The 15035-nt window shown below is 56.1% G+C and overlaps 1 protein-coding gene across 1 annotated transcript; it reads left to right on the plus strand.

Moving 5' to 3' along the window:
* The first annotated feature begins 120 nt into the window (after positions 1 to 120).
* On the plus strand, positions 121 to 14958 carry LOC135273587 (obscurin-like). Its single transcript, XM_064372776.1, is given in 19 exon segments — positions 121 to 230; positions 320 to 633; positions 1176 to 1388; positions 1391 to 1462; positions 1600 to 1881; positions 2593 to 2966; positions 5613 to 6408; positions 6411 to 6482; positions 7589 to 7867; positions 9603 to 9681; positions 9925 to 10049; positions 11216 to 11282; positions 11284 to 11411; positions 12120 to 12152; positions 12394 to 12492; positions 12655 to 12870; positions 13374 to 13434; positions 13764 to 13834; positions 14588 to 14958. Coding segments are annotated over 19 exon segments (3762 nt in total).
* Positions 14959 to 15035: the final 77 nt, after the last annotated feature.

Raw genomic sequence — 15035 nt, forward strand, 5'->3', positions numbered from 1 at the left:
AAACCTTACAGGTAGGAGCCCCGGGCCCAGGGCCCAGGAGGGGTGGCACGGTGCGTGCGTCCTGCGTCGAGATCAGAGGCACCCCGGAGTTTGGAGGGGACGTGTTGGTCTCTGGGACCCATGGGAGGCTGGGTTGAAGGCAGGAAGGATGTGGCAGGGCTGATGGCCAAGCAGGGGTGTCCCCACGGAAGGCTGGGCTGCCCTCGCCAGAGGGTGTCGTGGGACCGCCGGTAGGGAGCTTCAGTCTCCTGGACCCCTCCCACCCACGCAGGTGTGAGGAGGCGAGGCTCTGAAGCCCAGGCACCGGCCCCCTGCTCAGGTCCTCGCCCTCACACCCCTTCCCCTGCCCAGCTGTAGGCTGGCGCCTGGAGATTCTGGAGCCGCTGAAGGACGCGGCGGTCCCGGCCGGCAAGCAGGCCCGCTTCACCTGCATGCTCAGCGAGGTGGTGCCGGTGGGAGAGGTGTCCTGGTACATCAGTGGTGTGGTGGTGCAGCCAGACGATGCCGACTGGACAGTCACTGCCGACAGCAGTCACCGCACCCTGCTGCTGCACGACGCCCAGCCCCACCATGCCGGGGAGGTCACCTTCGCTTGCTGCAACGCCGTGACCTCTGCGTGGCTCACTGTGCTGGGTGGGTGGTGGGCGAGCTCCCTGCTCCCTCCCTTGCAGGTCAGTCTGGGGGAGTCCCAGGCTGGGTTCTGCAGCATCTGCCCACTCCACACCCTCTGGTTGGCTGCCTGCAGATAGGGGTCTGACCGTGGGAGTTTGGGAGGCTGTGCTTGGCCAGGCATAAGCATGCATGAGCCCACCACCCTGTGGGTTCCTGAGGCCAAGGTTCCCTCATCCTGCCCCATCTCCTCACTGTCCCCCACCCCCAATGCACATCTGAGCCCAGCTCTGGGCAGACCGGAGGTAGGAGGTGCTCTGGCCCCAGAGACTGCTGGGGGCTCTCCACTCTGGATGTCTCCGGGCACAGTCTCCATGTGATATGCAGGTGTGCCGCCATGGGGCCTGGGCAGCAGCCTGCACTCCCTGAGACAGGTGGGCCACTGGCACAGCAGCACGGAGCCTCAGGGTGCAACCACCTGCAGGTACTACAGAGCTCAATGGCCTCCAGAGGGGCTGTTCATGCCAACCGGGAGCCGCCCCCTGACCGGTCCCCCTTTCCCGCAGGCCTCCCTGAGCCCCCAGAGGATGCTGAGGTGGTGGCTCGCAGTGGCCACGCTGTGACACTGTCTTGGGCGGCTCCCACGAGCGACGGAGGCGGTGGTCTCTGTGGCTACCGCATGGAGGTGAAGGAGGGGGCCACAGGCCAGTGGCGGCTCTGCCAAGATCTGGTACCTGGACCCGAGTGTGTGGTGGATGGCCTTGCCCCCAGGGAGACCTACGCTTCTGTGTGGCAGCCATGGGCCCTGCGGGCGCCGGGGAGCCAATGCACCTGCGCCAGACTGTGCTGCTTGGTGAGTTGCTGCACTGGGACCTGGGAGTTCACAGCCTCCACAAGCTGGAGGAGGGAGGGGGGCCTCGGGGTGGGGCCTGCGCTCTGGGTGCATCTTTGCTGATGTGGCCTGTCCTCCTCCTTGGACGCTGTTCCCAGCAGAGCCACCAAAGCCTGTGCCTCCCCAGCCCTCAACTCTCGAGAGCCGGCAGGTGGCAGCTGGTGAGGATGTCTGTCTGGAGCTTGAGGTGGCCACTGAAGCTGGCGAGGTCTTCTGGCACAAAGGGATGGAGCGCATCCAACCCAGCGGGCGCTTCAAAGTCGTCTCCCAGGATCGGCGACAGATGCTGGTGATCAAGGGCTTCACGGCAGAAGACGAGGGTGAGCACCACTGTGGTCTGGCCCAGGGCTCTACCTGCCCCGAGGCTGCCACCTTCCAGGGTGCGTTGGCCCTGTCCTCCCAGTTCCAGGGTGGGGAGCTCTGGGTGGGGGTGCAGCTTTGCCCGCCTTCTCACAGGCTCTCTCAGGGAAGGGCTGAGGGTCCTTTTGAGGACCCCGCCACATGGGAGAGGCCGAGGCTCAGTAGGGAGATGCGGCAAACCCCACGTGCAGAGCCTTGACTGCCGAGGACAGCCTGCCTGTCCCTGAGCAGATCCTGGCTGGTGCAACGCTTGGTTCTCCTATTCTGGTCCCTTTAAGCTTCTGGGCCCTGTACACAAACATCCCCTGTATTCTGAACTCCCTGCAACTCCCGGTGCTCCAAGCCACCTCACACTCTGAGGGCCATCCCCTGCACTCTGAGCCTGGGCCCCGCTGCCTGGCAGCCAGCACTCCCATGAGTCTAGGTGCTCTATCCCAGAAGCAGGATCAGAAGGGCTCAAGTCAGCCCAATTTGCCTTTGCAGAGTCCTTTTCTGTTCCAGGCATCACATGTCCTGTACAGGGAGGTAGACTGAGGCCCCACTCCAGGTGGGAGAGCTGAGGCTCAGGGGCTCTGAGACTTGTAAAGATTGTGCCATCTGAAGTAGCCAGTGCCAGGTGGGGAGAGAGGCCTAGCAAGGCCACAGCCCAGCCACATACTAATTAGCAGCTGAGGTGGGTCTGGGGTGTTAGCTGTGTCCTAGCCCACTGACCCGTCTCCTGCCTTCCTCAGTGGTGCTGAGCCCAGCCTCTGTGGATGAGGCCCACCCGCAGCCCAGCCTGCCTCCCGAGGCAGCTCAGGAGGGCGACCTGCACCTGCTGTGGGAGGCCCTGGCTTGAAAGCGTCACATGAGCCGTGAGCCCACGCTGGACTCCATCAGCGAGCTGCCTGAGGAGGATGGTCACTCGCAGTGCCTGCCACAGGAGGCAGAGGAGGTGGCACCTGACTTCTCCAAAGGCTACTCCATGGCCGATGAGCTGGCACGCACCGGAGAAGCTGACCTCTCACACACCAGCTCTGATGATGAGTCCCGGGCAGGCACCCCTTCCCTGGTCACCTACCTCAGGAAGGCTGGGAGGCCAGGCACATCACCACTGGTCAGCAAGGTGAGCACCCCAACTTGGCCTGCAAGGAGAGGTCTGAGACCTTCACCATCCTTCCATCCCTCCATCCATCCATCCATGCATGCGCTATTCATCCATCCACAATTCATCCACCCATATATGCATCTGTTCATCTATCATTTTTTCTTCTATTCATCCACTCATCTACCATTCATCCATCTATCCATGCATCTATTTATCCATCTTTCCTTCCTTCTTTCCATGTACCCATCCATGCATCTGTCCATCCACCATCCATCCACGTGTCAATCCATTCATTCATCCATCCATTCATCCTTCCATTCATCCATCTGCCATCCATCCATTCATGCATCCATCTACCATTCATCCATCTATCCATGCACCCATTTATCCATCTTTCCTTCCTTCCATGTACCCATCCATGCATCTGTCCATCCACCATCCATCCATGTATCAATCCATTCATCCATCCATCCATCTTTCCTTTCATCCATCTGCCATTCATCCATTCATCCATCTGCCATCCATCCATTCATGCATCCATCTACCATTCATCCATCTATCCATGCACCCATTTATCCATCTTTCCTTCCTTCCTTCCATGTACCCATCCATGTATCTGTCCATCCACCATCCATCCATGTATCAATCCATTCATCCATCCATCCATCTTTCCTTTCATCCATCTGCCATTGATCCATTCATCCATCTGCCATCCATCCATTCATGCATCCATCTACCATTCATCCATCTATCCATGCACCCATTTATCCATCTTTCCTTCCTTCCTTCCGTGTACCCATCCATGCATCTGTCCATCCACCATCCATCTGTTCGTGCATCCATCTACCATTCATTCACCTATCTGTGCATCCATCCATTCTTCCTTCCACCCACCATCTACCATTCATCCATCTATGCATCCTTCCATTCATCCGTCTGCCATCCATCCATTCAACATCCATCTTTCCATCCTTTCCTCCTTCTACCATCCATCCATTCATACATCTGCTCTTCTTTCCTTTCATCTGTTTATTCATCGTCCGTCTACCATCATCCATCCATTCATCCATCCTTCCATCCACCCGTCCACCACCGATCCATTCATGCTTCTGTCTTTGCTTCCTTTCATCTATTCGTCATCCATCCATCTACCTACCATTCATCCACTTATTTCTGCATCCATCCATCCTTCCATCCACCCATCCATATTCATTCTGTGAATCCATCCATCTGCCATCCATCCATTCATGCATTCATCTACCCATCCTTCCATCCTTCTACCATCCATCCAATCATACATTTGTCTTTCTTTCCTTTCATCTGTTTATTCATTATCCATCTACATCCATCCATTCATCCATCCATCTGCCACCAATCCATTCATGCTTCTGTCTTTTCTTCCTTTCATCTATTAATCATCCATCCATCCTTCCATCCACCCATACGTGAGCCATCCATCAATGCATGCATTTATTCTCTTCTGTCCATCCACCATCCATCCTTCAATCCATGCATCTATTTTTCCTTTCATTTATCCATTTATGTTTCCATTCTTCCTTTTATTCATTCATCCATTCATGCATTCATTCTTTTTTCCTTTCATCCACCCATCTATTTATGTGTCCGTCTCCCTTTACTTTCATCTATTCATTCACCTGCCATCTATTCATCCATATGTTCATCTTTCCTTTCTTCCATCTATCCAATCACCATCTATCCGTCCATGCACACATTCTTCCTTCCATCTAGTCATCCATCCACCCATCTGCCATCTATGTACTCATCCGTCCATCATGTATTCATCGTCCTACTGTCTGTCCATTCATCATCTGTCCATCATCCTTCCATGTGTTCATCCATGCATGTATCCATTCATCATCCATCTACCGTCCTTCCACTTGTCCATCCTTGTATGCATCCATCCTTCCTTCTTTTCATCTATTCATGTATCATTCTCTCTGACTTGCATCTGTCTACCCACTATCCATTCATGTATCCACCCAGCATACTTCCATTCATCCATCCATCTGCTATCCATGTGCCACTCCTGTGCCTGTTCACCTGTTTATTGATTTATCTGTCAGCCTGTTTACCCACCCATACAACCATGCACCTCCATTCATCTGCTGTTTATTATCCATCCGCTATTCGTCCATGATCTATTCCTGTACTTGTTCACCTGCTTGTCTGTTTATCTGCCAGCCCGTTTACCCACCCATCCACCCATACCACCGTCTGTCTAACCATTCACTCATCCACCAGCCACCTACCCACCCATCCATGCACACACCTGTTCTCCCATTCAACCCTCCGTTCATCGGTGTATCTCTCCATCCACCCAGCACCCACCCAGCCATATACCCACCTGACTGTTAAAATTTTTGCCTGAAGAGTTGGAACTGGCCTCTTCATGGTGATCTTCACAACCCTGTTCATCCCCGTCTGGGTGACCGTGTAAAGCGATTTCCAGGAAGTGTGTTTGCCTTTTGGGTGGTGCTGTCGGACATCTAGGTCAGTCGAAGCTAGTGTGGGTCCAGTTGGTAGGAGGAAAAAGGGCATACTGGAGCGAGACCTGGAGCTGTCCCCGCCATGTGTCCTGTGCTAGTCCTGCCCTGTTTCTGGCCTCAGTTTCCCTATTCATGACATCAGGCTCTGTGCCCACAGGTCGGGGCCCCAGCAGCGCCCTCTGCGAAGCTACAGGAGCAGCAGGAACCACTGGCTGCTGTGCGCCCACCACTGGGAGACCTGAGCACCAAAGACCTGGGTGATCCCTCAGTGGACAAGGCAGCTGTGAAGATCCAGGCCACCTTTAAGGGCCACAAGGTTTGGCAAGAGATGAAGCAGCAGGAAGGGCCCGTGTTCTCCCACACATCTGGGGACACTGAGGCACAGGTGGGGGATGCCCTGCGGCTGGAGTGTGTCGTGGCCAGCAAGGCAGATGTGCGAGCCCGCTGGCTGAAGCACGGTGTGGAGCTGTTCGATGGGCAGCACCATCACATCGACCAGCTTGGGGATGGTACCTGCTCTCTGCTGATTACTGGCCTAGGCCGTGATGATGCTGGCCACTACACCTGCCAGGTGAGCAACAAGTTTGGCCAGGTAGCCCACAGTGCCTGCGTGGTGGTCAGTGGGACAGAGAGTGAGGCCGAGAGCTCCTCTGGGGGTGAGCTGGACAATACCTTCTGCCGGGCTGCCCGGCGGCTGCACCGGCTCTTCCGCACCAAGAGCTCGGCCGAGGTTTCAGGTGAGGAGCTCTTCCTGAGTGCAGATGAGGGCCCTGCAGAGCCAGAGGAGCCTGCAGACCGGCAGACATACCACAAAGACGAGCATTTCATCCGCATCCGTTTTTAGGTACTTACCGAGGCCTGCCAGGTGGTAACGTGCTTCCAGGAGATGTTTGCCATGCTAGGCATCGGAGTGGAGATCAACCTTGGAGAGCAGAGGCCCCGGAGGGTGGAGATGACATCAGCAAGGAGGCCCCTGCACCTGGGGTGCCTCCAGAGCCATCGCCCAGCCTGCTGACTTCTGATGCTGGTGAGTCTGCATGAGCTTCAGTCTGGGGTCCAGAGCCAGGGTGAGGAAGCAGGGGGAGGCAGGGGAGAAGGAATAAGGCAAGTTGTGTCCAGAGTCTGCTGCAAGCTCAAGGGGTTACCTGTGCCCACCGTTGGGCTCTTTGCAGGTGCAGACCTCTGGGGTGTGAACAGCTCTGACTTTGAGGTTAAATAGAGGTTAAAATCTATTTGAACTCCAACCCCGTCTCTTATTAGCTGTGTGCTTTGGGAGAAGCTGCTTAGCATCTCTGTGCCTCAGCTTTCACATGTGTGAAATGACAGTTGTTCCTTGGTATACACAGAGGATGGATTTCAGAACCCTCATGGGTACCCAAATCCACACATATTCGAGTCCCCAGATGAGCCCTGCAGAACCTGTATACATGAAAATCAGCCCTCCCTATACAGGGTTTTGCATCCCACAAGTGCTGTATATTTTAATCCACATTTGGTTGAAAAAAATCCATATATAAGTGGACCCAAGCAGTTCAAGGGCCTGTTGTTCAAAGGTCATGTGTACTCACTCTAGAATTTTATTTTTTAAATGAGACTGAAATGTAACCTGTATAAAATGCTGCATTCCTCATGGTCCAGTCTGCATACCATTTCCCATTCAAGCATCTAGGAGTAATTGAAAAGCCATTTCCCTATTTACTTGCATCTCTCTAGGAATGTTAAAGAGGGTATGATGAATATCCCACAGTGTTATTTCTTGAAACTTCTCTCCAATTTTGAGCCTCCCCCTTGCTTTGAATCCCTCACCTGCTCCTCCTGGACTTACAGACCACACAGTCTTTATCTTCGCTTTACCTCCCTTTTCCTCCCTGTTTCCAGCCCCTTCTCCCTTTTGCCTCAAAGTAACTTGGGAAGCAAGCTGGCAAACAGAATTCTTAGAGAACAAGGAAGAGAGAGAGGCTTAGCAGGCAAAGACACCATTCTGTTTAGCTGTCAGGGTCTTCAAATGCTCCCGTGTGAATGATTGCTCTGTACGTCCTGTGTGTCAAACCTTTCCTCTGGTGGTGACTCGCTTGTATGTGGCAGCCGGACATGATCATTGTTCCCTGGGGCTAACTCACCCATCTTTCCCAGCCCCGGTGTTCCTGACCGAGTTGCAGAACCAAGAAGTGCAGGATGGGTATCCTGTGAGCTTTGACTGCATGGTGACAGGTCAACCCATGCCCAGTGTGCACTGGTTCAAGGATGGGAAGTTGTTGGAGGAGAGTGACCACTACATGATTAATGAAGACCAGCAGGGTGGCCCTCAGCTCATCATCACAGCTGTGGTGCCAGCAGACGTGGGCGTCTACTGCTGCCTGGCTGAGAACAGCGTGGGGGTCTCCTCCACCAAGGCTGAGCTCTGTGTGGACTGTGAGTGCTACTGTCTGATTTGGTGTCTCCAGGTTGGTGGTGTAGGGGCTCCTGAGTTCGGCTTGAGGATGGTTGAGAGAGCATTCATCTCAGGCCAGGCAGGATTTGGGGCCTCAGTGTCTTGTGGCTGTTGGAAAGCTCTCTGGGAGCTCAGGCATCATTATGCCTTTGCCTCCTCATAGCTGAGCTCCCACATATGAATGACAATATGCGATGTTGGTTTTTCCATTCCTGGGTTACCTCACTTGGAATAATAGTTGTTAGTCTCATCCAGGTCACTGCAAATGCTGTTCATTCCTTCCTTGGTATGGTTATGTAGTATTCCATCGTGTGGATACACTCCACAGTTTCTTTATCCACTCGTTGCTTGATGGACATTTGGGCTGGTTCCACAATTTTGCAGTTGTGAACTGTGCTGCTATAAACATTCGTGTGCAGGGATCTTTTTTGAGTAATGACTGGTGTTCCTCTGGGTAGATTCTCAGTAGTGGGATTGCTGGAACAAATCGTAGTTCTACCTTTAGTTCTTTAAGGAATCTCCACACCGTTCCATAGCGGCTGCACCGGTTTACATTCCCACCAGCAGTGCAGACGTGTTCCCTGATCACTGATCCATACCAACATCACTGGTTTTTGATGATGGCCATCCTTGCAGGAGTGAGGTGGTATCACATTGTGGTTTTGCTTTGCATTTCCCTGATGATTAGTGACGTTGAGACATAGAATATATTTTAAAAACCCAAGTAGAACTTGGTTTTTCTCTATCTAGAGATGGTAGAACTTCCAATGGATAGGATTCATAGCAGGTTAGAGAAGAAGAGTAGAAATTTATTATAGAAGAAAAACTATATCATGCAAGGACATGAGGGAAGGCAGGAGCAGGCGCTCTCTGGGGTCCCTTCTATAAGAGCGGTAACCCCACTGATGGGCTCCCCACCCCTATCCACCTCCCAAGGGCCCACCTCTTCATCCATGGGGGGCTGATATTTCAGCCTATGGTCTTTGGGGGCTACCCAAACATTTATTCCATAAGTGAGGGTAAGTCCAGCCCCAGTCACTCCATCTTGACTAGAAACACAAGTCCCAGCTGCTGATTTTGAGGACTGTGTCTCTTTTATTATAAGTTCTGGGGTACACGTGCAGAACATGCAGGTTTGTTACATAGGTATACACGTACCATGGTGGTTTACTGCACCCATCGCCCCATCACCTACATTAGGTATTTCTCCTAATGCTCTCTCCCCTCTAGCCCCCACCCCTGACAGGTCCCGGTGTGTGATGTTCCCCTCCCTGTGTCCATGTGTTCTCATTGTTCAGCTCCCACTTATGAGTGAGGACATGTGGTGTTTGGTTTTCCGTTCCTGTGTTAGTTTGCTGAGAATGGTTTGAGGCCTGTATCTCTTCATCCCCTTGTTCCCTAGTAGGATGGAACTGGAAGGTTCTACCACTATCACTGTTTCTTCTGAGGCCTCTGGATCATCCAGTATTTAGTTTGCTGTGTCAAAGAGGCTTGTAGTTGGTTAGAGGCCTTGAGGAATGTGGCTGGTAACAGCCCGGGGTGGAGAGGCAGCAATGCCGCTGTTCCCCCCGTGACTTCCTAGCTCCCAAGTCTAAGTGGCTCCCAGGCAGGGCTGTGTAGTCAGGACATCTGAGGGCTGACGCTGTCCTGGTGCCAGAGCTTGTGCTGGGGCAGGTGGGGTGGCAGGCGCTGCTCTAGCTCCCTTTCCTCCCCCAGTGACAAGCACAGACTACGAAACTGCAATAGATGCCACAGAGACCTCGTCCTACTTCAGTGCCCAGGGCTACCTGTCCAGGTAGGGGCTGCAGAGGTGGGCTGTGCCCCAGACTGACCTTGCAGGGCCTCTCAGGGAGTGACGGGCCTGGGTGAGGGCCGGGCTTGGGCTGACAGGATGCACAACTGGAGGCTTTCTCCACGCCCCGGTGGTCTCTGTCCACTGAGTGAGCAAACAGGGGCTTCCAATGTCATCCATGCCGGATCCCCTCCGCTCCCCTCCTGCCCTGCTTCACGGCTACCGCCTTTTCTGTCCTCATGCCAGCCGGGAGCAGGAGGGGACAGAGTCCACCAGTGATGAAGGCCAGCTGCCCCAGGTGCTAGAGGAGCTGAGAGACCTCCGGGTGGCCCCTGGCACACGCCTGGCCAAGTTCCAGCTCAAGGTGAAAGGTGAGAGAGAAAGGCAGTGGGGACACGGCCATGGTGGGATGGAGGTCAAGGAGCTGTCCCCCGTCAGCCACAAGTGAAAGGAGACCCAGGCAGTGGGGTCAGGCGGTCACTCATTCCTGCTGTATAGGGTCCAGCCCTGGAGGGTTCTGTGAGCCCCTCCCTGTTGGTGCAGAGACAAGAAACTGTGGAAATAAAAGACACAGACACAGAGATAAAGGCAGTTTGGGCCCAGGGTCCACTGCCAACCAAAGCGCGGAGACCTGCAGTGGCCCTGAGTGCCTGGATGCTCTTTTATTGAGTACAAAGCAGGGGGCAGGTAGGCAGTGTGAGGTAATTGTGGTCAGTGATGGGGTCAGGTAAATCACGTGTCTTGGAGATGGGGGGCCCAGGACTTTCACGTAGCCGAGGCGAGAAAACCTCATGCGTCAGCGCTCTTCACATATTTGTCAGAAATGTCAACGACATTAATCCTTGTCTTCTGAGAAAAAGAGAAACCAGGTGCAGAAGCGGGGCGTGAGAGTGGACAGGGAACGTGACTGCTGAAGCACAGCCTCACATAGAGACAGTTGAGCCCCCGGAGGTCTGTGGGCTCCTGACAGTCACCAGCCCTTGCCACAAGAGCATGGAGGAGCGGAGTTTTCTCCTCACTTCCCCAGGAAGGAGACGTCTCGGCCATTTGGACATCTCCTCCCCTAGCTGGCTAAACAGCGGATGCTTTCCCAGTGCTGGCACTGCTGTACAGCCGAGGCACCCTCCAGCAGCCCTTATGAGGGCGTGACAGACGGCTTAGAACACCTTGCCTAAGGGTCACTTTGTTCACAATGTCACCTCAGTTCCATGCCTCGTAACCCGATAGTCATTAGTAAAATTAAAGGTTATATTGAGTATATATCTTTATAAGTAACTATAAAATTATATATGATTATGTAAAGGAATAACTGTGTGCCTACATTTCTAAATTAATATTTATTTGGGAACAGGCTGTGACTTCAGACCTTTACGATGGTACTTGCAGGGTCCCCCCCACCACATGCTGCCTGGGTGCGGGAGGCCAATGCTGCGCCACTGGTGTTGGGTCTGTCTCCCATCTGGAGGGTACAGTGCCCATGGGTGGTAGCCCAGGCTGACCACTCCCCCTCCAGGAGTGGTCACCTCCCCTGGCCCAGGCTACCCAGCTCCCAGGTTATACTGGTTCAAAGACGGCCAGCCCCTGACAGCATCCGACCACATCCACGACTGACAAGAAGACTCTGCACACCCTGGAGGTCATCTCGGTCACCTGCAAAGATGCTGGCCAGTACGCAGCCTACATCGGCAATGCCACGGGTGCCACCTACTCGTCTGCATGGCTGCTGGTCCAATGTGGGTGCTCCTGGGTCCCAGGCAGAGCCTTGGGCACTGGCCAGCATCCTGGCCAGGGCTGACACCCTGCAACCCTGCCACCTCAGGCCCTCAGTGGGGGTCAGTGGCCATCACCCCTTCGTACAGAGTGGCATGGGTGGCCACAAGTCGGCCCTGCAAGGAGCGGGTGTGCAGCCCTCTGTCCTGACCGATGGGCAGGCTGGAGGTTGAAACTGACCCAGAAAAGTGAGTCAGCCCTGTGGCTCTAGGTAGACCCGCACACAGCCAGAGCCAGTGGTAGCGTGGGACTAGAGATCCCTACTTCCTTATCGTTCAAAAAGTTGTAAGCACTGAGAGATCATTCCAAGGTTCACCCAAACCCGTCCTGCCATTGCTGTGTCTTTCCCCTGTGGCCCCGGGTGGGAGTCCCCTGCTGCTCTGAGCAGTGGCATTCTGTTGTGTGCTGGGTGCGGCGTGGGGCCAGAGTCCATGGCAGGGTGAGGGTGGGTGGTGGTCCACACGGCTTGTTGCCTTTGTCACCTGAGCGTGGGGTTCCAGAGCTCCATGGCCTGGCATTCAGGCGGGGGTTAAGATGTTTGCCTGGGGGCAGTGTTGCCCTCACATTCCCTCACCACGGTGGGTGCAACTGCTGGGCATCCACACAGTGCTGGGTAGGAGCCACGGTGGGGCCCCTGGGTGCCGGGTGTCTGACTCCAGTGTCTCTTTCAGGCCCCAATGAACCAGAAGAGAAGCCTGCATCAGGTAAGGCAGCCCCAGGCAGGCAGGGAGCATCCAGGTGGCTGTGGGTGCTGAGGGCCTGAGCCCAGTGCTGGCTGAAGTGGAGATGTGAGTGGCCACGGGCTGGCTCAGGGAGAGAGCAGCATGGTGCTGTCCAGGTGCTGTCTGTGGAGAGCCACCTGGGGGCCTGCAGGCACTGTTGGGGGCCAGGAGGCAGGCGGTGGGGGCTGTGCCAAGTCTCCAGCAGCTGCCCTGTGCCCTCCAGATGTGTGTGAGCAGCTGGTGACACCCCAAATCCTGGAGAGGTTCACCCCCAAGAAAGTGAAGAAAGGCTCCAGCATCACGTTCTCTGTGAAGGTAGAAGGTAGGGCCCTTCCCACCCTCGGCCGTGGGAAGATCACCCCTGACATGGGACAGAAGTGCCCCCTTCCACTCACATCTCCCCCAGGGGGCCACAGGAAGGGCTCCACCTCCAGAGGCCCCGCTCCTGATGGGGTACACCTCCCACCCTTTCACCCGCCCTCAGGATGCCCGGCACCCACCGTGCACTGGCTCAGGGAAGCAGCTGAGAGGGGCATGCTGTGGATCGTTCCCAACACTCTGGGCTACACCGTGGCCAGCTTGGCACAGCAGCACAGCCTGGTCCTGCTGGACATGGGCTGGGAGCACCAGGGCACCTACACGTGCATTGCCAGCAATGCTGCCGGCCAGGCCGTCTGCTCCACCAGCCTGCACATCTCTGGTCATGAGTGGGGAGTGGGAGTCAGAGGGCTGGGGCATTGGGAGGAAGGTCCTGGGTGGCTATGGGGTCTCCTCGGGGCACATGGCTCATCACCACCATCTGGGCCAGGACCCTGTGGGACCCCCTTTCTCCTCTTCTCATTCTCCTACAGCACCACAGAGACCCTAAGATGGGTCAAGCCCTGGTGGTGCTGGTGGGTTTCAGCCTCAGAGTCCTCTCTGGGCCCAGGCCCCTGTGGGTTCTGCACCACCAGGTTCAGGGACTTTTCCTGAAGTCCCCGTGTCCTGTTCCTTGCTCAGCCCCTCGGAGGACAGGAGAACCCATTCCCCTCCCATCACTGTTGGGGTGACCTCAGGCCAAGAGTGGGTTGGGGAGGTGGGTTGGGGAGGTGGGCTCGGGCACAGCCCCTGCTCAGGGCTTTGGAGGGACCCAGTCCAAACCCAGAATCAGATGTGCTGGGGTCAGAAGCCCCATCCCGATGGCTCACCCGGTCCTCCTGACAGTGCCTAAGGCAGAGGAGCAGGAGAAAGTGAAGGAAGCGCTGATTTCCACTTTCCTGCAGGGGTGAGTGAGGGCTGTCCCTGGAGGCTAGTCCAGTCTGGGTCAGGGAGGCCACTGTAGGAGTGGGGGACAGGACAGCGCTGCCCCTGGGGAGACCACCTGTCCCCAAGCATGTCCTGGCTCTGCCCCATGCAAGCCATGTGGCTTGGCTAGTTCTCTTCCTTCTCTGTGTCTCAGTTTCTCCCTCACAAAATGAGGGCTTCCCTGGGGCCTCTCTGGCATGGAGCCCCGTTCCCTGCAGCCTCCAGACCCTCTTTTTGTCAGGAGCTCAAAGGACGGAGGGTGGTGGGGTCCAGCTCAGGCCCCTCAGGACACTCCTTTCACCCATTTAGGACCACACAAGCCATCTCAGCACAGGGGTTGGAACCTGTGGGTTTGGCTGACCTTGTGGGGCAGAGGAAAGGTATGATCAGGGTGGGTGTGTGCCTGCCAGGGGCCAGGGTGGCTGAGCCCCTGATGCCAGGGGCAGGGAGGAGGCTGCCCGGGGGTGGCTGAGCCCCTGATGTTGAGGGGCAGGGAGGAGGCTGCATGGGAGTGGCTCCAGGCCTCAGAGGCCCCTCCTGGGCAGTGTAGCTCCAGGACACCTGCTCATTTAGCCAGGACCGACCCATGTTCTTGTGGCCTAGACTTGAGGCATGGTTAGTGTTGGAGCCACGTCTGATCCCTGTGGATCCGGGAGCCTGTGGGGTCCCTGGACCAGCCCTGGACACGAGCTCACATCCAGAGGGCTGTATAGACACCTGGGTGCCAGGCACTGAGAACAGAGCAGCACAGCCCCGCTTTGGCCCCACAGCTCCTCCTGCAGCCTCATGCGCCGGTCTAGCCTCTGCCAGCTCTGTCCCCGGCACCCCTCATCCACTGTCCCCTGGTGTTTCCTGCTGTGCCCTGTCTCTGGACATTGTCAGCCCCTTGGTCATGCCTTGGCTTGATGCTCATGAGCCAGAGTGACTCCTCATCCTGGTGGGTTCCCACCGGCCCCTGCCCTGCCAGCCACAGTCTCATCATCTCCCTGCTGGACATCAGCACCATGCCAGGGAGGCCTCGGCCCTTTGTTCACCATTGGCTCCCAGGGCCCAGGACCGGCCTGCAGCATGGGGTGCCTTGTTGCACATCTGAGGGGCATGCAGCTGCCTGAGCAGAGCATTTTTACCCCCAGGAGAGCCTCTGGCTGCCAAGGAGGCCCTGGGCCACCTATCCCTCGCCAAGGTGGGCACAGAGGAGTTCCTGCAGAAACTGATCTCCCCACCAAGATGGTATCGGCCAAGATCACGCAGGGTGAGGGGCAGCGGCCCGTGTGCCAGGGTCTCTGGGGTGTGTCCATGGTGGGTGTTTGGCCTGCCCCTGAGCCCTGGAGACCCAGAAGCAGGCCGGGGTGACATAATCCTTGCACCCCCAGCCAAGCTACAGGTGCCCGGAGGCGACAGCGACGAGTCCAAGACGCCATCTGCGTTCCCCCGGCATGGCCGATCATGGCCATCCTCCGGCGTCCAGGGGTCTTCCTCAGAGTCAGAGGATGGGGATGCCTGAGGTGAGGTAGGTGGCTGGAACCCTTTGGGAGCAGGGCAGGGAGAGGTTCTGACCCTCCTGAAGAGAGGTGCAGGGTG

The sequence above is a fragment of the Aotus nancymaae genome, unplaced genomic scaffold (assembly GCF_030222135.1).
Source record: "Aotus nancymaae isolate 86718 unplaced genomic scaffold, 86718_ANA_hifiasm-v0.15.2.pri h1tg000008l, whole genome shotgun sequence".
Classification (NCBI taxonomy): Eukaryota; Metazoa; Chordata; class Mammalia; order Primates; family Aotidae; genus Aotus; species Aotus nancymaae.